The following is a 21831-nucleotide window of genomic DNA, read 5'->3' on the forward strand; positions in this document are numbered from 1 at the left end:
CCTCCTGACACAAGGCAGCCAGAACTGCATTCCTGCTCAAAAAAAGCCATACACACACACACACACACATATATATGCGTGTGTTAACTTCCATTTCTATGTATCTGAGGAAGTGTGCAGGCACATGAAAGCTCCTACCTTGAATAAACTTTTGTTGGTCTTAAGGGGCCACTGGACTCAAAATTTGTTCCACTTCTGAAAAAGAAAGCTTTCGTGAGTCACTGCTGAAGAAGTGAGCAGTGAATCACAAAAGCTTGTGTGTAAATGCATCACGAGTCAACACACCAACACTCTGTCACACGGTGGCCAAAAAACCCAGGGGCCATCAGGAGGTCCACTAATGGGGCCAGGACACTAGAAGCCCTCCCATTGTGCCCCCCCAGCACCAAGAATACAGAGCATCACTGCCCCAGACAGAGAGTTCCATCTATACCTTCTGGCGAATAGCCACTGATGGCCCTCTGCTCCAGATGCTGATCCCGCCCACCTTTGATGGGAATCAATTCCTCTGCTCCACACATTTTGGAGGCTTCTGAAGGTCAAGCAGCCCACAAACCCAGGCAGACAAAGAACATTTGCGCACCGGCCCAGGTAAGTCTCCTGAGGGACTGTACCCTGTTTATTTTGATATTAACATGGAAGCCCAGAATCAGCTCTGTTGCTGGCCCTGACCTACACCTCCAACACACGCCGATCTCTCAGACAGCTCCCTCTGATCCCACCTGGAGGGAAGACGCCACGGCCAAGTGGCTAGGAGCATCCAGCTCTCTGGAAAGAGACCCAGAATCCTTTGCACCCCCACAGGAAACCAGTGGGGAAGAGGAGGGGCCTACAGGAGTCTTTGTAGCAGGTCAGTCAGCTGCACAGCTTGTTAGAGCCAAGCTAGGCCCACATTTCCCTACCTTTCGCAAGTCTGTGGGCATCCTCCACCCCAACTGCAACAGACAGCATCTGGGAGACGGGGTGGCAGCCAGCCTCCTCCTGGCGCCATAGCAACGCCTGCAACTTCCTCCCTCCCATTTTCTCTGTCCTGCCAAAAACGCAATGGAGGACCCCTTCTGGGATCTACCTGCTTCTTGGGGTGCTGTTACAGGACGCCCCGTCCCCTGTTGAGCCCCAGCTGCGAGAGCTGCCATATTTTGTTTGAATTCCTGGTTGCTGGAACAAGCTCAACAGAATTCACCGGTGATGGCAGATCACAGAACTTCTGCCGTGTGCTGGCCCAAACCCAAACAGGCGGCACGATGCAGCATCACACGACCCTGAAGTGCAAATGCAATATCCAGCATGCCTCGTGGGATCACAGAGGGTACCAAGTACAGTCCACTCCTGAAGACGCGTAACGGCACTGTGGCAATACTGCAAAGGCTTCTGGGAGACCCACTACTTGAAGGTCCTAGAGGAGGCTCTGAAGTGTATGGGACTAAAGCTAGAACACGTCCTGCGACACGCGGGCCTCAATTAAATGCCTCAGCCAGCAGCCCACTGACCCCTGCTCCATCTCTTGGTGCTGCGCCTGAAGAGCCCATCGCCAAGTCAGGTTGGCTGCTGCCATGAGACAACGAAGGACCTCCCTCTTCCGCAGCGTCAGCAGCTGCTGCAGCTCCATTCCCACCAGCAGGCCAGCAGTGCCTCCCAGAAGGCTGCCTGCGATCCCCGAGGCGTTCCCAGTAAAGAGGGAGACGATTAGGTGGTGATGGAGGAGACCATCGCGATGGAATGGGCCACCACGGTCTTGCCTTCCTCTCCCAGGCAGTCTGAGCTGGGGGAGGAGGAGGAGGAGGAGGAGGAAGAGAGAGAGAGGAGGAGGAGGAGGTGGAGGAGGAGGAGGAGGAGGAGAGGGAGGAGGAGGAGGAAGAGAGAGAGAGGAGGAGGTGGAGGAGAAGAGGAAGGGAAGGAGAATGAGGAGGAGAAGGAGAAGAAATTGGATTTATATCCTGCCCTATACACTGAATCTCAGTCTCAGAGCAGTCACAATGTCCTTTACCTCCCTCCCGCCCACAACAGACACCCTGTGAGGTGGGGTGGGGCTGAGTGAGCTTTTTACAGTAGCTGCCCTTTCAAGGGCAACTCCTGCAAGAGCTCTGGCTGACCCAAGGCCATTCCAGCAGGTGCAAGTGGAGGAGTGGGGAATCAAACCCGGTTCTCCCAGTTAAGAGAGCTCTGGCTGACCCAAGGCCATTCCAGCAGCTGCAAGTGGAGGAGTAGGGAATCAAACCCGTTCTCCCAGATAAGAGAGCTCTGGCTGACCCAAGGCCATTCCAGCAGGTGCAAGTGAAGGAGGGGGGAATCAAACCCGGTTCTCCCAGATAAGAGAGCTCTGGCTGACCCAAGGCCATTCCAGCAGGTGCAAGTGGAGGAGTGGGGAATCAAGCCCGGTTCTCCCAGATAAGAGAGCTCTGGCTGACCCAAGGCCGTTCCAGCAGGTGCAAGTGGAGGAGTGGGGAATCAAACCCGGTTCTCCCAGATAAGAGAGCTCTGGCTGACCCAAGGCCATTCCAGCAGGTGCAAGTGGAGGAGTGGGGAATCCAACCTGGTTCTCCCAGATAAGAGAGCTCTGGCTGACCCAAGGCCATTCCAGCAGGTGCAAGTGGAGGAGTGGGGAATCAAACCCGGTTCTCCAGATAAGAGAGCTCTGGCTGAGCCAAGGCCATTCCAGCAGCTGCAAGTGGAGGAGTGGGGAATCCAACCCAGTTCTTCAAGATACGAGTCCGCACACTTCACCACTACACCAAACTGGCTCTCAAACTGAGGAGGTCAGAGCTGTGGTTCTGCCCCCACAACGGGAGCTCCACCCCCCTCACCCCATACCACAAACCCCGCCCCCTTCCAAGCGACTTCCTGGTGTCTCTAGGCCAGGAGTACCCAAGAGTCTGACACACTGCGGTGGGTGTAACCATAATAGGGTTGTCAGGTCCCCACTGGCAGGGGGTGGGGTTAGGGTTGCCAACTCCAGGTTGAGCAACTCCTGGAGATGTGGGGGATGGAGTCTGGGGACCTCCATGGGGTACAAGGCCACAGAATCCACCCTCCAAAGCAGCCATTTTCTCCAGGGAACATATCTTTGTAGTCTGGAAAGAAGCTGTAATTCTGGGGGATCCCCAGGCCCCACCTGGAGGCTGGCATCCCTAAGGCTGTCACAGGAGACAGAGCCAACCACATGACCCAGGAAACCCAAGTGCAGGGGAAAAGGGGGCTAATTTTAGAAAATCCATTGGGAAAGAGTAAGAGAATGAAGCCAACATTAGTAGTTATTTTAATCTGCACAGCCAATCGGATCTCCAGGGGTCAATCTGAAGGCTTGCAAAAGCCCCACACACCCTCTAGAAAGACCTGGCAGGTGCCAGGAACATTGGGGGGGGGGGGGCCACGGCTGCCCCGGGCCGAGGGTTGCCAAGTCCAATTCAAGAAATATCAGGGGACTTTGCGGGTGGGGCCAGGAGACTTTGGGGGGTGGAGCCAGAAGCAAGGGGGTGACAAGCAGATTCGAACTCCAAAGCAAATTCTGCCCACCACATTTAAAGGGACCGCACACCTTTTAAATGTCTTCCCTCCATTAAAAATAATGAAGGATAGGGGCACCTTCTTTGGGGGCTCGTAGAATTGGAACCCCTGGTCCAATCGTTTTGAAACTTGGTGGGTATTTCGGGAAGAGGCACTGGATGCTGAGATGAAAATTTGGCACCTCTATCTCAAAAAGCAGCCTCCCCAGAGCCCCAGATACCCATGGATCAATTCTCCATTATACCCTATGGGAATCGATCTTCGTAGGGAATAATGGCGTGCCCAGCAGACAGTTCCCCCCTCCCGTTTTCTGATGACCCTGAAGCGGGGCGAGGGCCTCCAAACCAGAGGATCCCCTGCTCCCACCTGGGGATTAAAAAAATCAAAGGTACATAACCCACCGTGAAAACCAGCTTCTATATTAAATTACACAAGGTTAACAAAAACAAACACAAATTCCACCGTCATACATTACAAAACAACCATAACTTTTAGTCCTGAATAGAAAAGGAAGCATTAGCACCAAGAGTCTTTCTTTTCATCCTATGGTAGAACTTCCATCTCATTCCATGAAATCCTGGTGCAGAACTCCAGACGTTTAATGTCTGTCCAAAGATGCAGCCAATAATCCAAGTTTCCAAGGACAAGGTCGTACTGAACCCTTGTTTCGCGGGAGCTTCTTCAAGCTGCAACAACCCTCTTAGCAATTTCTCTTAAGCGTTAAGCCAAACAGCCAGCATGTTTGACAGAACACCTACAAGGAGCCACTTGAGGATTGGCACCGTACCCATCATGGAACTCTGCTCTGGAACTCTGCTCAAGGCCACAGGCTCCGTGGCGAGACCGCATCGGGGCACGTGCAGAGCTCCAGGCATCTGTGGCTGCTGAACAGGGGAGGAAGCAGAGCAAGAGACCAGGGAAGTGAGAGAAAAAATGGGGTGCTTCTGAGATCCAAGAGCAGGAACCACTTCTGAGACCTCTGAGAACATTCCAAATGCTGCAGGAAACAACCTTATTAGCTTGGGGGCAGGGCAGTAGGGGGGCTTCTAGTGTCCTGGCCCCACTGGTGGACCTCCTGATGGCACCAGGTTTTTTTTGGCCACTGTGTGACACAGAGTTGGACCAGATGAGCCATTGGCCTGATCCAACATGACTTTTCTTAGGTTCTTATGCCCGGGGCAGTGATGCTCTGTAATCTTGGTGCTTGTGGGGCCACAGTGGGAGGGCTTCTTGTGTCCTGGCCCCACTGATGGACCTCTTGATGGCACTTTGGGTTTTTTGGCCACTGTGTGACACAGAGTGTTGGACCAGATGAAGAAGAAGAAGATATTGGATTTCTATCCCGCCCTCCACTCCGAAGAGTCTCAGAGCGGCTCACAATCTCCTTTACCTTCCTCCCCCACAACAGACACCCTGTGCGGTGGGTGGGGCTGGAGAGGGCTCTCACAGCAGCTGCCCTTTTCAAGGACAACCTCTGCCAGAGCTATGGCTGACCCAAGGCCATCTCAGCAGGTGCAAGTGGAGGAGTGGGGAATCAAACCTGGTTCTCCCAGATAAGAGTCCGCACACTTAACCACTACACCAAACTGGCTCTCCATGAGCCATTGGCCTTATCCAACAGGGCTTCTCTTATGTTCTCAACCCTGAGTAAGTTTGTCAGTTTTGCAGGCAGAATCACAAGGCGCACTGGGAGTGGGGTGGAGGGCTGGAATCCTGCCTGGTGGAATCTTCTTCTGAGCAGTGATGCCTGACTACAAAGATATGTTCCCTGGAGAAAATGGCTGCTTTGGAGGGTAGATTCTGTGGCCTTGTACCCCATGGAGGTCCCCAGACTCCATCCCCCACATCTCCAGGAGTTGCTCAACCTGGAGTTGAGCAAAGGAAGCCCCTTGGCACAGACTGTGTGCAGGTCTGGGGACTTGGGGGGGGGGGGGTGAAGCCAGGAGCAAGGCTGTGACAAGCAGGAATGAACTCCAAGGGGAATTCTGGCCATCGCATTGAAAGGGACCGCACTCCTTTTAAAGGCCTCCCCTTCGCTGGAATGAATGGCGGTTAGGGGCACCTTTTTGCGGGGCTCCTAGAATTGGACCCCTCGGTCCAATCCTTTGGAGGCTTGGGGGGCTTTTTGAGGAGAGGCTCCAGAAGCTATGCTGAAAATCTGAGGCCTCTACCTAAAAAAACCCCACCCTCCCAAGCCCCAGATACTCACAGATCGATTCTCCATTATACCTTATGGGAAGTGGTCTCCATAGGATCTAATGGAGTGCCCAGTGGATATTTTCCTCTCCCCCTACTTTTGGACTACCCTGAAGTGGGAGGGAGGGGGGCTCCAAACTAGAGGGTCTCCTGTCTTTTTAGGGGCACCTTCTTTGGAGGCTCCTAGAATTGGAGCCCTTGGTCCAATCCTTTGGAAACTTGGTGAGCTTTTTGAGGAGAGGCTCCAGGTGCTATGCTGAAAATCTGTGGCCTCTACCTAAAAAAAACCCCCAAAAGCCACCCCCCCAGCCCCAGATACTCACAGATCGATTATCCATTGTACCTTATGGGAAGTTGTCTCCATAGGATCTAATGGAGTGCCCAGTGGATATTTTCTTCTCCCCCCCCACTTTTGGACTACCCTGAAGCGGGAGGAGGGGGCTCCAAACCAGAGGGTCTCCTGTCTTTTTAGGGGCACCTTTTGGGGGGGGGGGGCTCCTAGAATTGGACCCCTTGGTCCAATCTTTTGGAAACTTGGGGGGCTTTTTGAGGAGAGGCTCCAGATGCTATGCTGAAAATCTGAGGCCTGTACCTAAAAAAACAACAAAAGCCACCACCACCCCCCCAGCCCGATACTCACAGATCGATTCTCCATTATACCTTATGGGAAGTGGTCTCCATAGGATCTAATGGAGTGCCCAGTGAACATTTCTCTCTCTCCCCACCACTTTTGGACTACCCTGAAGGGGGGGGGGCTCCAAACCAGAGGATCTCCTGCCCCCACCCGGGGATTGGCAACCCCAGGTTGGGGAGAGGGGCACATCAGAAAACAGCCTCCCCATCCACCGGCCAGGACTGGGGCCCAGAGGCCATTGTAGGGGGGGGGGACCGGCCCCACACAGCCCACCTTCCCTCTCCCCTCCCCTCCCCCGAGTCCGCCAGACCTCCGACAGAGAGTCCTCTATCGGCTAGAGCGGCCCGCGAAGAGAGAACAGGAAGTGGGGGAGCGCCCATAGAGTGCCGCGGGCTAGAGCGGCCACTGTAAACCATAGAGCAGGGGTGGCCAACGGTACCTCTCCAGATGTTTTTGCCTACAACTCCCATCAGCCCCAGCGCGCATGGCCAATAGAGTCTGAGAGGAGAATGCTCTACAGGGGCGGGGAAGGAGGTCTCCCGGGGCCAGCAGAGTCTCCTTTTCCCTTGCAGCCCCCTCTTGCTGTCGTGCTGGGCGGCTCCGCTCCTGGCAGCCTCCCCCACCCCCCCAAATCTCCTCCTCCTGGCCCTTGCCTCCTCCAGAAAGGCAACCCCCTCCCCAGAGGTCTGGATTCAAATCCTGACGATCTCACGCACGTTCAGTCTCGCCTACCTTATAGGGTTGTCGTGAGGCTGAAAACGGGGGTACGACAACAACCACAACATCAGCCCGCCTGACCTCCCCTTGGGCCGGTGGGGATCAGGCGATGCACCACCACACGCAGAGCACGTGTCCCTTGGTTTTTCCTAGATTTGCAGCAACAGGAATTAACAGGAGACTTTTATTACCTTTTATTGCTATCCAGACCAAATGGTCTTCCAATTTATTACACGGAGTGGTAAGGGAGTCAGTTTGGTGTAGTGGTTAAGTGTGCGGACTCTTATCTGGGAGAACCGGGTTTGATTCCCCACTTCTCCACTTGCACCTGCTGGGATGGCCTTGGGTCAGCCATAGCTCTGGCAGAGGTTGTCCTTGAAAGGGCAGCTGCTGTGAGAGCCCTCTCAGCCCCACCCACCTCACAGGGTGTCTGCTGTGGGGGAGGAAGGGAAAGGAGATTGTGAGCTGCTCTGAGACTCTTCGGAGTGGAGGGCGGGATATAAATCCAATATCTTCATCTACCTCACAGGGTGTCTGTTGTGGGGGAGGAAGGCAAAGGAGATTGTGAGCCGCTCTGAGACTCTTCGGAGTGGAGGGTGGGATATAAATCCAATATCTTCTTCTTCTGCTGCTGTAGCACTGTGGTCTGAACTCTCTGCTCATGACCTGAGTTCGATTCTGGTGGAAGCTGGTTCAGGTAGCCGGCCCAAGGTTGACTCAGCCTTCCATCCTTCCGAGGTCGGTCAAATGAGTCCCCAGCTTGCTGGGGGGAAAGCGGAGAGGACTGGGGAAGGCAATGGCAAACCACCCCGTGAAAAGTCTGCCGTGAAAACGTGAAAGCAACGTCACCCCAGAGCCGGAAACAACTGGTGCTTGCACAGCGGACCTTTCCTTTCCTTTGCCATTTGATTCTTTATATCAGTTTATACTCTTAACCTATCAACGACATGTATTTCAGCCCACTGTACCCCATTCCCTTGTCTGAAGAACTATGCCTACATTCTGAATAAAACTTTGTTGGTCTTAAAGGTGCAACTGGACTCCTACTTTGTTCTACTGCTTCAAACCAACATGGCTGCCCACTTGGATCTATCTACATAGAGCCACAGAATCCTAGAGTTGGAAGGGACCTCCAGGGTCATCTAGTCCAACCCCCTGCACAATTGCCGGAAACTCACAAACCCCTCCCCCTAAATTCACAGGATCTTCATTGCTGTCAGATGGCCATCGAGCATCTGTTTGAAAACCTCCAAGGAAGGAGAGCCCACCACCGCCCAAGGAGGAAGCCTGTTCCACTGAGGAACCACTCTTAACAGTCACAGAATCATAGAATTGGAAGGGACCTCCAAGGTCATCTAGTCCAACCCCCTGCACAATGCAGGAAACTCACAAACACCTCCCCCTCAATTCACAGGATCCTCATTGCTATCAGATGGCCATCTAGCCTCTGTTTCAAAACCTCCAAGGAAGGAGAGCCCACTACATCCTGAGTTGGAAGGGACCTCCAGGGTCATCTAGACCAATCCCCTGCACAATGCAAGAAACCCACAAACACCTCCCCCTAATTTCACAGGATCCTCATTGCTATCAGATGGCCATCTAGCCTCTGTTGAAAAACCTCCAAAGAAGGAGAGCTTTGCATGCATACATGGCACAGTTCATATTTCCCACCAAGTGAGGGTGAGAAGTGTGCCCGGCCTTCAGCCAGGGAAAGGGCTAGGGGCAGGAGGGTGGGTGGGTGTGAATGGCTGGGGCTTCGGTGAGGGCAGGGACTGGAAACGCCCTTAAACCAGCCCCCTCTGGGACACCCGCTCAAGCATGCCTTCGCCATGCACGTTGCAACTGGTGAGTTTTTCTAAGACGCGGGTGGCCAAACTCCTGAACAGCAGAGCCACATAGAATAAAAACACCAGATGTTTGAGAGCTGCCAAACATGAATATCAGATGTTTGAGAGAGGGAAGAAAGACAAATAGATGGGGAAAGGAGAGAGAGGCGGAAAGAAAGCAACTTGAACGTGAAATGCCAGCAGCTGGCTTGGAGAAGTGATTTAAAGAGAGAGAGGCCTTCTCCAAGCCAGCCAATGGGGGCCTGGAGAGCCACACAGCATGTGCAAAAGAGCTGCCGTTCGGCCATCCCTAAGCGAAAGGGCCAGGGACACTTTGCAAGGGGAGGCGACTAAAGCGCATGGAGAGCACGGGGGGGGGGGGTTCCCCTCCAGGCAGGCCTGTAGCCACACGGGCCTGTGGGGGCATGGCCCCCTGACTTCCACACTGGGGCCCCCTAACTCCCAGGAGGCTCTGTGGTGCAGCCTGCTTTTTCCCCTTTTCCTTTTTGCCATTGCTGAGCTGGTGAAGCGTCAGCAACCGCAGCCAAAGCCAGGAGAGCTGAGCAGGTCACTGCACCAGCAACAGCCGCAGGTGGAGAGGAGGGAGGTGGAGGAAGCTGCATGGAATGGGTTGGGGTGGGGGATGGATAGAGCCGCTGGCTACAAAGTGCCAGGGTGGGGAGAGGGAGGCGGAAGGAAACCTGCCACCCTCCCCCCGCACACACACATCTGCTCGCACACAAGGTGCTGTCCCTTCTTGACTCCAGAATTTTAGGGCCAGCTGCCTCGACTTGACCACATTCAGAGCCTCCAGCTTTTGCCCCCACCCCAGAGAGCTTCTGAGAAGCGGCACGCCCCGTAGTGCATGGGAAAGGGCGCCCCCCCAACTTTTAAAATCCTGCCTATGGGCAGGACCAGATCTACATTTTTGAGGGGGGGCAAAATTAAAAAATGGCGCCCTCTTTGCCATGAAAACGTTGTGAAAGCAACGTCACCCCAGAGTCGGAAACAACTGGTGCTTGCACAAGGGACCTTTCCTTTCCTCATGCGGCCCTGTGGTGCAGAGTGGTAAAGCAGCAGTACTGAGGTCTGAACTTCTGCTCACGACCTGAGTTCGATCCCCGGTGGAAGCTGGGTTTTCAGGTAGTCGACTCGAGGTTGACTCCGCCTTCCATCTTTCCGAGGTCGGTCAAATGAGTCCCCAGCTTGCTGGGGGAGAAGTGTAGATGACCGGGGAAAGTCTGCTGTGAAAACGTTGCGATGCGACGTTACCCCAGAGTCGAAAACGACTGGTACTTGCACAGGGGACTACCTTTACCTTTATGTGTGTGTGTGTGTGTGTGTATTGGCCACTGTGTGACACAGAGTGTTGGACTGGAGGGGCCACTGGCCTGATCCAACAGGGCTTCTCTTATGTTCTTCTGTGACACAGAGTGTTGGACTGGAGGGGCCATTGGCCTGATCCAACATGGCTTCTCTTATGTTCTTATGTGACACAGAGTGTTGGACTGGAGGGGCCACTGGCCTGATCCAACATAGCTTCTCTTATGTTCTTCTGTGACACAGAGTGTTGGACTGGATGGGCCACTGGCCTGATTTAGGTTCTTATGTGTGACCAAGAGTGTTGGACTGGAGGGGCCACTGGCCTGATCCAACATGGCTTCTCTTATGTTCTTCTGTGACACAGAGTGTTGGACTGGAGGGGCCACTGGCCTGATTTAGGTTCTTATGTGTGACCAAGAGTGTTGGACTGGAGGGGCCATTGGCCTGATCCAACAGGGCTTCTCTTATGTTCTTCTGTGACCAAGAGTGTTGGACTGGAGGGGCCATAGGCCTCATCCAACATGGCTTCTCTTATGTTCTTATGTGACACAGAGTGTTGGACTGGAGGGGCCACTGGCCTGATCCAACATAGCTTCTCTTATGTTCTTCTGTGACACAGAGTGTTGGACTGGATGGGCCACTGGCCTGATTTAGGTTCTTATGTGTGACCAAGAGTGTTGGACTGGAGGGGCCACTGGCCTGATCCAACATGGCTTCTCTTATGTTCTTCTGTGACACAGAGTGTTGGACTGGAGGGGCCACTGGCCTGATTTAGGTTCTTATGTGTGACCAAGAGTGTTGGACTGGAGGGGCCACTGGCCTGATCCAACATGGCTTCTCTTATGTTCTTATGTGACACAGAGTGGTGGACTGGAGGGGCCATTGGCCTGATCCAACATGGCTTCTCTTATGTTCTTCTGTGACACAGAGTGTTGGACTGGATGGGCCACTGGCCTGATTTAGGTTCTTATGTGTGACCAAGAGTGTTGGACTGGAGGGGCCACTGGCCTGATCCAACATGGCTTCTCTTATGTTCTTCTGTGACACAGAGTGTTGGACTGGAGGGGCCACTGGCCTGATTTAGGTTCTTATGTGTGACCAAGAGTGTTGGACTGGAGGGGCCACTGGCCTGATCCAACATGGCTTCTCTTATGTTCTTATGTGACACAGAGTGGTGGACTGGAGGGGCCATTGGCCTGATCCAACATGGCTTCTCTTATGTTCTTCTGTGACACAGAGTGTTGGACTGGATGGGCCACTGGCCTGATTTAGGTTCTTATGTGTGACCAAGAGTGTTGGACTGGAGGGGCCACTGGCCTGATCCAACATGGCTTCTCTTATGTTCTTCTGTGACACAGAGTGTTGGACTGGAGGGGCCACTGGCCTGATCCAACAAGGCTTCTCTTAGGTTCTTGTGTGACACAGAGTGTTGGACTGGAGGGGCCACTGGCCTGATCCAACATGACTTCTCTTAGGTTCTTGTGTGACACAGAGTGTTGGACTGGAGGGGCCACTGGCCTGATCCAACATGGCTTCTCTTAGGTTCTTGTGTGACACAGAGTGTTGGACTGGAGGGGCCACTGGCCTGATCCAACAGGGCTTCTCTTATGTGACACAGAGTGTTGGACTGGAGGGGCCACTGGCCTGATCCAACAGGGCTTCTCTTATATTCTTATGTGACACAGAGTGTTGGACTGGAGGGGCCATTGGCCTGATCCAACAGGGCTTCTCTTATGTTCTTATGTGACACAGAGTGTTGGACTGGATGGGCCACTGGCCTGATTTAGGTTCTTATGTGTGACCAAGAGTGTTGGACTGGAGGGGCCACTGGCCTGATCCAACATGGCTTCTCTTATGTTCTTCTGTGACACAGAGTGTTGGACTGGAGGGGCACTGGCCTGATTTAGGTTCTTATGTGTGACCAAGAGTGTTGGACTGGAGGGGCCACTGGCCTGATCCAACATGGCTTCTCTTATGTTCTTATGTGACACAGAGTGGTGGACTGGAGGGGCCACTGGCCTGATCCAACAGGGCTTCTCTTATGTTCTTATGTGACACAGAGTGTTGGACTGGAGGGGCCATTGGCCTGATCTAACATGGCTTCTCTTATGTTCTTATGTGACACAGAGTGTTGGACTGGAGGGGCCACTGGCCTGATCCAACAGGGCTTCTCTTATGTTCTTATGTGACACAGAGTGTTGGACTGGAGGGGCCATTGGCCTGATCTAACATGGCTTCTCTTATGTTCTTATGTGACACAGAGTGTTGGACTGGAGGGGCCACTGGCCTGATCCAACAGGGCTTCTGTTATGTTCTTATGTGACACAGAGTGTTGGACTGGAGGGGCCATTGGCCTGATCTAACATGGCTTCTGTTATGTTCTTATGTGACACAGAGTGTTGGACTGGAGGGGCCACTGGCCTGATCTAACATGGCTTCTCTTATGTTCTTATGTGTGACACAGAGTGTTGGACTGGGTGGGCCATTGGCCTGATCTAACATGGCTTCTCTTATGTTCTTCTGTGACACAGAGTGTTGGATTGGATGGGCCACTGGCCTGATCCAACAGGGCTTCTCTTATGTTCTTCTGTGACACAGAGTGTTGGACTGGAGGGGCCGCTGGCCTGATCCAATAGGGCTTCTCTTATGTTCTTCTGTGACACAGAGTGTTGGACTGGAGGGGCCGCTGGCCTGATCCAACAGGGCTTCTCTTATGTTCTTCTGTGACACAGAGTGTTGGACTGGAGGGGCCGCTGGCCTGATCCAATAGGGCTTCTCTTATGTTCTTCTGTGACACAGAGTGTTGGACTGGAGGGGCCGCTGGCCTGATCCAATAGGGCTTCTCTTATGTTCTTCTGTGACACAGAGTGTTGGACTGGAGGGCCACTGGCCTGATCCAACAGGGCTTCTCTTATGTTCTTATGTGACACAGAGTGTTGGACTGGAGGGGCCACTGGCCTGATCCAACAGGGCTTCTCTTATGTTCTTCTGTGACACAGAGTGTTGGACTGGAGGGCCACTGGCCTGATCCAACATGGCTTCTCTTATGTTCTTATGTGACACAGAGTGTTGGACTGGAGGGGCCACTGGCCTGATCCAACAGGGCTTCTCTTATGTTCTTCTGTGACACAGAGTGTTGGACTGGAGGGCCACTGGCCTGATCCAACAGGGCTTCTCTTATGTTCTTATGTGATACAGAGTGTTGGATTGGAGCGGCCATTGGCCTGCTCCATCATGGCTTCTTTTATGTTCTTATGTGACACAGAATGTTGGACTGGAGGGGCCACTGGCCTGATCCAACATGGCTTCTCTTATGTTCTTATGTGACACAGAGTGTTGGACTGGAGGGGCCACTGGCCTGATCCAACAGGGCTTCTCTTATGTTCTTATGTGACACAGAGTGTTGGACTGGAGGGGCCACTGGCCTGATCCAACAGGGCTTCTCTTACGTTCTTATGTGACACAGAGTGTTGGACTGGAGGGGCCACTGGCCTGATCCAACAGGGCTTCTCTTATGTTCTTATGTGACACAGAGTGTTGGACTGGAGGGGCCACTGGCCTGATCCAACAGGGCTTCTCTTATGTTCTTATGTGACACAGAGTGTTGGACTGGAGGGGCCACTGGCCTGATCCAACAGGGCTTCTCTTATGTTCTTATGTGACACAGAGTGTTGGACTGGAGGGGCCACTGGCCTGATCCAACAGGGCTTCTCTTATGTTCTTATGTGACACAGAGTGTTGGACTGGAGGGCCACTGGCCTGATCCAACAGGGCTTCTCTTATGTTCTTATGGTGTCCGGGGAAAACACCCCCCTCTGCCCCCCCCCAGATCCCGCCCCCGCTAGCTTCTCCAGGGAGGGGGTCCCCAGGCTCCTGGCTGGCTGCCCGGGTGGGAACACCGTCCCCCCCTCCCTGCCTCCCCACTGGCTCGGGGCGCGTGCAGAGTGCCGGCGGTGCAGACAGAGCGGGAGTCGGCTCTCCTCCTCGGGCGGGCCCACAGCGGCGGCGGCAGCAGCGAGGGGCCGCCGGCTTCCCCTCCGCCGGGATCTCTGCACCTGCTCCGAGGCCTTGTGGTTCCCGGCGGCCGCTGGCGCCTGCGCCCCTCCCCGCCGCTTCCTGCGGGCGCCGCCTTCTCCCGTGCCCGGCTCGAGCGCCATGGGGATCGCCAAGCTGGCCGAGCTGATCAAGGAGGAGGCGCCCGAGGCCGTGCGCTCCGTCCCGCTGGGCCGCTACCGCGGTGAGGACAGAGGAGGAGGAGGAGGTCCCAGCTGCAGGGGTCCCAGCTGGAGGGAGCCGCGAGGGGCGGCGCGCTCTGCAGTTGGAGCTCTCCAAGCTGGCCGCGCTCAGGTTGCCCGCTCTGGGTCGGGGGGTTCCTGGGGCCTTGGGGGTGGCGGCCCCCCGGGAGGGCGGGGTTTGGCGAGGGGGAGGCCCCCGGGGGGTGGAGCCAGGCCCTGGATCCCTCCCCCCCCTCCCTCCCCAGCAGCCCTTTCTTCCGGGTGGAGCGCGCTGGGTGGAGTGGGTCTTGTGATCGCACACGCTGAGTAATGTGGCTATTAGCCACAGTGTGTGTGTGGGTGTGTGTATTAGGGTTGCCAAGTCCAATTTAAGGTTGCACACAGTTCCTCTTTTGGGAAAAGGAAGGCAAGACAGAAGTATGAGTAACTACACCTTCTCTTTGTCACCCATTAACATTTCTACATCCATCCTGAGCAGAGGACCTTCCTGTTTCAACCTAACAGCTTCCCTTGCACTGTCCTTGCCTCCTCGGCCTTTTGTGCAGTCGTGCCGGCTTCTTTGATGATAATAATTAGGTGTCATTAAGTCATCCCCCGTGGGGTTTTCAAGGCAAGACGTTCAGAGGTGGTTTGCTTTTGCCTTCGTCTGTGTAGCAACCCTTCCATGGCGGCCTTCCATCTAAGTACTCACTTGGGCTGACCCTGCTTGATTTTCAAGCTCAGGCTAGTCTGAGCTTTTCAGGCTGGCTTTTTTAGACATCTTCTGTTTCCCTTGGCCATCAGTGGCATTGCAGTTCGGTCTTTAGCTATGTGTTTCTTGAGGACACCAACATGACAAAGACTATCAGAGATTTCAGGTTTTCACGGCTGGTAACATCATTAGGGTTTGTAGAATCTTTCGGGCTCAAGTGCCGTGTTCTACTGGAGAAAGTTTTCCTTCCAGACGTTTCGTTCTCAGCTGCGGAGAACATCCTCAGTGGCGTTGCAGCCGGAGCAGGAGAAATAGCAGCTCTCCAGCAGCCCTGGCCTCACTCAATGCACAGCAGCCAAGAAGGTCTGAGCGCCTGCTCCGGCTGCAACGCCACTGAGGATGTTCTCCATAGCCGAGAACGAAACGTCTGGAAGAAAAACTTTCTCCAGTAGAACACGGCACTTGAGCCCGAAAGATTCTACAAACCCTAATGACAAAGACTGTTTCTCCCCGCCCCCCCCATCTCTTTTCAAACTGTTTTTTGAACATATGAACATAAGCAGCTGACTTCTACTGAATCAGACCCTCTTCGGTTCATCAAAGTAAGTCTTATCTACTCAGACTGGCAGCGGCTCTCCAGGGTCTTCAGCTGAGGTTTTTCATGCCTATTTGCCTGTGCCCTTTTTTTAGTGGAGATGCCAGGTATTGAACCTGGACCTTCTGCTTCCCAAGCAGATGCTCTACAACTGAGCCACCGCCCCTCCCTAAAGTCAGTCTTGTCTACTCAGACTGGCAGCGTCTCTCCAGGGTCTCCAGCTCAGGTTTTTCATGCCTGTTTGCCTGGACCATTTTTATGTGGAGATGGCAGGGATTGACCTTGGGATCTTCTGCTTACCAAGCAGATGCTCTACCACTGAGCCACTGCCCCTCCCTAAAGTCAGTCTTGTCTACTCAGACTGGCAGCGGCTCTCCAGGGTCTCAAGCTGAGGTTTTTCACGCCTATTTGCCTGGACCCTTTTTTATAATAATAATAATAATAATAATAACTTTTATTTCTATCCCGCCCTCCCCGCCTAGGCGGCTCAGGGCGGCTAACAACAACTTAGACCTTAACATAAATGATAAAACTTTAAATTTAACAATTAAAATTAAGCATAAAAACCAGTCAGTTTTAGTTGGAGATGCCGGGGATTGAACCTGGGACCTTCTGCTTCCCAAGGAGATGCTCAACCACTGAGCCACCGTCCCTCCCTGAATCTGAACTCCTGGCCCATTTTGTTCAGCATGAGTAGAGAGTAGTGGGTAATGAACTATTTTAGAGTGGGCTGCAACTTCTAGTGTTTCTGCATTAGTGGCTGTGAATGCGCTGCTCGTGCAGATAAATGAACACAGAAGCTAGAGCAGATTAGTTTTGTATTTAACACTGTGGTTGTTAGTTTTGTATTTAACACTGTGCCCTTTGGCGCGGAGTGGTAAAGCTGCAGTACTGCAGTCTGAACTCTCTGCTCACCGCCTGAGTTTGATCCCCGGCAGAAGCTGAGTTTTCAGGTAGCCGGCTCGAGGTTGACTCAGCCTTCCATCCTTCCAAGGTCGGTCAAATGAGTCTCCCGCTTGCTGGGGGGAAAGCGTAGAGGACTGGGGAAGGCAATGGCAAACCACCTCGTAAAAAGTCTGCCGTGAAAACGTTGTGAAAGCAACGTCACCCCAGAGTTAGAAACGACTGGTGCTTGCGCAGGGGACTACCTTTACTGAATTTCTGGATGCACCTAAATGTTTGTCAGTCTCTGCCCCTCCTTTGGTGCGCACAAGTGAATGATCAGAACAGCTGTTCTAAATTTGCCTGTACCTGTACCAGGTGTCTCAGCTGACAGAAGGCTCTGCAGAAAGGTGGCATTACCATCCCATGACATCCTTGCTGACCTGTATAAGGTGCACATGATTGTCGTCTCAGTAGTTTTCACATTTCCTTCCTTCTTTCCTTTTTTCAGCAAGACTCAAAGCAGACTTTAAAACTGTAGGAAACAATTCAATTAATCTTAAAACATCTAGTAAATGATGCAATGGGATTTAGGATAGCATACCTAGAAAACTAATGCAAAACAAAAACTGTTTTAAGATGTGAAGTATTATGAGGCAGAAACTGGATTGTGAAGACAGAAGGGGAGGGATGGTGGCTCAGTGGTAGAGCATCTGCTTGGGAAGCAGAAGGTCCCTGGTTCAATCCCTGGCATCTCCAAAAAGGGTCCAGGCAAATAGGTGTGAAAAATCTCAGCTTGAGACCCTGGAGAGCCATGAATGGGGCTGTGGCTCAGTGGTAGAGCATCTGCTTGGGAAGCAGAAGGTCCCAGGTGCAATCCCTGGAATCTCCAAAAAACGGTCCAGGCAAATATGTGTGAAAAACCTCAGCTTGAGACCCTGGAGAGCTGCTGCCAGTCTGAGAAGACAATACTGACTTTGATGGACCAAAGGTCTGATTCAGTATAAGGCAGCTTCATATGTTCAAGATAATGCAGTAAAAGCTTATGAAGTGTGACCCACGTACTGTTGGATGGAGACCCATCTGCAAAGTTAACTGGATTTTATGTATCTATAAAATTTATTTCTTGCCTTTCTATCCTCAGAAGGGCCACCAAAGGCAGCCAACAAATTTATTTATGAATTAAAACATTAACATCTCACTTTTCTTGGTGGTTCCAGCCAGGCAGTTGACGATAGCAGTTAACATTGTTCTACTAAAGGCAAAACAAAATGGCAAACTCCAAATCTCTCCCTCTTGCACCCCTTACATGATGCCTGCCATTGAACCTATGAAGCTGCCTTCTACTGAACCAGACCCTCGGTCCATCAAAGTCAATATTGTCTTCTCAGACTGGCAGCAGCTCTCCAGGGTCTCCAGCTGATGTTTTTCACACCTATTTTCCTGGACCCTTTTTTGGAGATGCCAGGGATTGAACCTGGGACCTTCTGCCTCCCAAGCAGATGCTCTTCCACTGAGCCACCATCCCTCCCTTGCATTCAGAACCCCTCAGAAGCCCTGCTAACAAGATCACATTTTAAAACCTACCCCACCCCCCCACAAAAAACGCACGTCACTAAAGCAATTAAAAACAGAAGTCAAATGAGGGTTGCCAAGTCCAATTCAAGAAATATCTGGGGGCTTTGGGGGTGGGGCCAGGAGACTTTGGGGGTGGAGCCAGGAGACATTGGGGGCGGAGCCAGGAGCACGGGTGTGACAAGCAGAATTGAACTCCAAGGGAGTTCTGGCCATCACATTTAAAGGGACAGCACACCTTTTAAAATGCCTTCCTTCCATAGAAAATAATGAAGGATAGGGGCACCTTCTTTTGGGGCTCATAGAATTGGACCCCCTGGTCCAATACTTTTGAAACTTGGGGGGCGTTTTGGGAAGAGACACTAGATGCTATACTGAAAATTTGGCACCTCTACCTCAAAAAACAGCCCCCCCAGAGCCCCCAATACCCGCAGATCAATTCCCCATCATTCCTTATGGGAATTGTTCATGGAGGTGCATAATGGCTTTGGGGGTGGGGCTTCTCCAGCTGGCTGGGGGAGGGGGAAGCCTGTAAAACCAGGGGATCCCCGGCTGGGACCTGGGGATTGGGAAGCCTAAGTCAAATCCATGCGAAGACATAAAAGCAACGATGAAAACATTGGTCCGGAAAGAAGGATCACTGACGGAATGCCAATTTAACTTTCCCCCTCCCCTGCTTACCACATTTATATTTCATTTGTCAGGTTTAATGTTTATACAATTATTTATTTAATTCCATTTATACCCCGCCCTCCCCACCAAAGCAGGCTCAGGGCAGCTAGATAAACAGATAATGTTACTGAGCAGCAGCCTGTGTTTCCTGGCCATTTTTCACATTATGCAGAAGCAAACCCAAATTTTCCATTGAGCTCGCCTTATGTCACCTTCTTGGCCTTCCTGCCGCCCCCCTTGGTAGGGCTGACCCGCACTTCTAGGCCCCAGCCCTCTAAGTGGTGACCGATCCGCAGCCAGTGGTCTTGAGTCTGCCTGGGCTGGAAGCGGGCATGTGGCTTCTTCCTTTGGACAGCAGGAAGAGATGGCAGGTGTGTCTCTCCATGATGGCATCGACCCCTCCCTTCCTTTTCTCCCCCCACCCAGACAATGTTGTGGCCTTGGATGTCTCTGTGGCGATTTACCAGTTCCGCACTGCCATGCCGAAGATCACCAACCGCGAGGGACAGAATATCAGGTGGGTGGCTTTGCTCCGGACCCAATTCAAGGTGTTGTTTTTGACCTGCATGGCTTGGGACCAGGGTATCTGAGGCACTGTCTTCTCCTATACACCAAGGTATCTGAGGGACTGTCTTCTCCCTGCATGGGAAACAAGCAGGAAGCCCTCTTGACGATCCCATGTGCCAAAAGAGCTTGACTGATGGGTACCCAAGAGAAAGCCTTTTCAGTGGCTGCCCCGTGATTTTGAAACACCCTGTTGCCTCCCTTTCTGTCTTTAGGAGTCAGCTGAAGATAGTTTTCTTTAGGTCAGGGAGGGATGGTGGCTCAGTGGTAGAGCATCTGCTTGGTAAACAGAAGGTCCCAGGTTCAGTCCCCGGCATCTCCAACTAAAAAGGGTCCAGGCAAATAGGCATGAAAAACCTCAGCTTGAGACTCTGGAGAGCCTCATAAGTGTTAGGGAGGGACGGTGGCTCAGTGGTAGAGCACCTGCTTTGTTAGCAGAAGGTCCCAGGTTCAATCCCCGGAATCTCCAACTAAAAAGGGTCCAAGCAAGTAGGCGTGAAAAACCTCAGCTTGAGACTCTGGAGAGCCTCATAAGTGTTAGGGAGGGATGGTGGCTCAGTGGTAGAGCATCTGCTTGGTAAGCAGAAAGTCCCAGGTTCAGTCCCCAGCATCTCCAACTTAAAAGGGTCCAGGTAAGTAGGCGTGAAAAACCTCAGCTTGAGACCCTGGAGAGCAGCTGCCGGTCTGAGTAGAGAAGACTGACTTTGATGGACCAAAGAGCGTCTGATTCAGTAGAAAGCAGCTTCATATGAAGCCTCTTTATATGGGGAGGGGTGGTGGCTCAGTGGTAGAGCACCTGATTGGTTAGCAGAAGGTCCCAGGTTCAATCCTGAATTATACTGATAACGAAGAAAATCCGCCATCAGCATCAACTAGAAGAGCGTCAAGGATAGCGTTATAATATGTTTTAGTTAATTGTTTTAATCAGGTTTTTAAGGTCAATTAATTTTTAATGTTTCTAATGTAACTGTTTTATTGTTGGTGCACCATTGGTCACCGTATTGTTAGCCGCCCTGAGCCTGCTTCGGCAGGGGAGGGCGGGGTACAAATAAAATTTATTATTATTATTATAATCCTCGGCATCTCCAACTAAAAAGTGTCCAGGCAAGTTGGTGTGAAAAACCTCAGCTTGAGACCCTGGAGAGCCGCTGCCAGTCTGAGAAGACAAGATTGAGTTTGATGGACCGAGGGGGGTCTGATTCTGTAGAAGGCAGCTTCATAGGTTCATATGTCTAGTAGATTAAAGAAGTCCTAAACTGATTTCAAAGTGTTGCTTGCAATGTTTTTCTCTGTATTCTATTTGATGTATTTTATTTTTACACACCTTGAGCTCCATAAATAAATGAAACGTTGCCAAGTTCTCCTGGGCCGGCTGATGAGAAGCAGGCAGCCTTGGGGTGGGCTGGACTGTTCTATCACACTCTCCTTGGCCCACATGCTTTAATCCTTTGCATGCTCCCCCCTGCTATTCCCAGCTGGCCCATTCCACCCCCAGAATATCCAAATCCTTCCACGTGAGTCCTGCCAGACTCATCCCTGCTTAACCAGCTCTTTCTCTGGGCCAGTCATTTGCAGGGACTCTTTTACCGGACGTTGCATCTCCTGGAGAACGGCATCAAACCAGTGTATGTCTTTGATGGACAGCCGCAGCCCTCAAGGAGCCAGTGGTTCGTAAGAGAGATTTCCTGATGTGCCTGGAGTACTGCTGGTCTTGTGAGCTAGCAAAGAAAGACCATAGAGTTGCCAGCCTCCAGGTCGGGCCTGGAGATCTCCCACTTTTACAACTGATCTCCAGCTGGCAAAAATCAGCTCCCCTGGAGAAAATGGCTGCTTTGGAGGGGGGGCTCTATGGTATTGGACCCTGCTGAAGCCCCTCCCCTCGGAGGGTGGGCTCTATGGCATTGGACCCTGCTGAAGCCCCTCCCTTCCCTAAACTCCACCCTCTCCCTGGCTCCACCCCCCCAAGTCTCCAGATATTTTCCAACCCAGACCAGGTTGGAGGCCCTCCCCCCGCTTCAGGGTCGTCAGAAAGCAGGGGGAGGGGACGGAACTCTATTATTCCCTATGGAGATTTATTCCCTTAGAAAATCATGGAGAATTGATCCGCGGGTATCTGGGGCTCTGGGGGGGCTGTTTTTTGGGGTAGAGGCACCAAATTTTCATTATAGCATCTAGCACCTCTCCCCAAAATACCTCCCAAGTTTCAAAAAGATTGGACCAGGGGAGGCCAGTTCTGAGCCCCCCAAAAAGGTGCCCCTATCCTTCACGATTTCCTATGGAAGGAAGGAATTGAAAAGGTGTGCCGTCCCTTTAAATGTGATGGCCAGAACTCCCTTTGGAGTCCAATGATGCTTGTCACAGCCTTGATCTTGGCTCCACCCCTAATGTCTCCTGGCTCCACCCCCAAAGTCTCCTGG

At 52.6% G+C, this 21831-nt stretch overlaps 1 protein-coding gene across 1 annotated transcript; it reads left to right on the forward strand.

Moving 5' to 3' along the window:
• Positions 1–14355: 14355 nt before the first annotated feature.
• LOC132574808 (flap endonuclease 1-like) lies at positions 14356–21103 on the forward strand. The gene is made up of 3 exons (XM_060243043.1): positions 14356–14437; positions 19277–19367; positions 20980–21103. Exons 1-3 carry the CDS (start codon positions 14356–14358, stop codon positions 21101–21103), a joined length of 297 nt encoding a protein of 98 aa, XP_060099026.1.
• Positions 21104–21831: the final 728 nt, after the last annotated feature.

The sequence above is a fragment of the Heteronotia binoei genome, chromosome 7 (assembly GCF_032191835.1).
Source record: "Heteronotia binoei isolate CCM8104 ecotype False Entrance Well chromosome 7, APGP_CSIRO_Hbin_v1, whole genome shotgun sequence".
Taxonomy (NCBI): domain Eukaryota; kingdom Metazoa; phylum Chordata; class Lepidosauria; order Squamata; family Gekkonidae; genus Heteronotia; species Heteronotia binoei.

What these genes read in the sequence shown, in the direction of transcription:
- LOC132574808 (XM_060243043.1), top strand. Translation starts at nt 14,356, where the DNA reads ATGGGGATCGCCAAGCTGGCCGAGCTGATCAAGGAGGAGGCGCCCGAG. An exon ending in CCCGCTGGGCCGCTACCGCG is followed by an intron (nt 14,438 to 19,276) that starts GTGAGGACAGAG and finishes CCCCCCACCCAG; the next exon opens with ACAATGTTGTGGCCTTGGAT. An exon ending in CGCGAGGGACAGAATATCAG is followed by an intron (nt 19,368 to 20,979) that starts GTGGGTGGCTTT and finishes TCTCTGGGCCAG; the next exon opens with TCATTTGCAGGGACTCTTTT.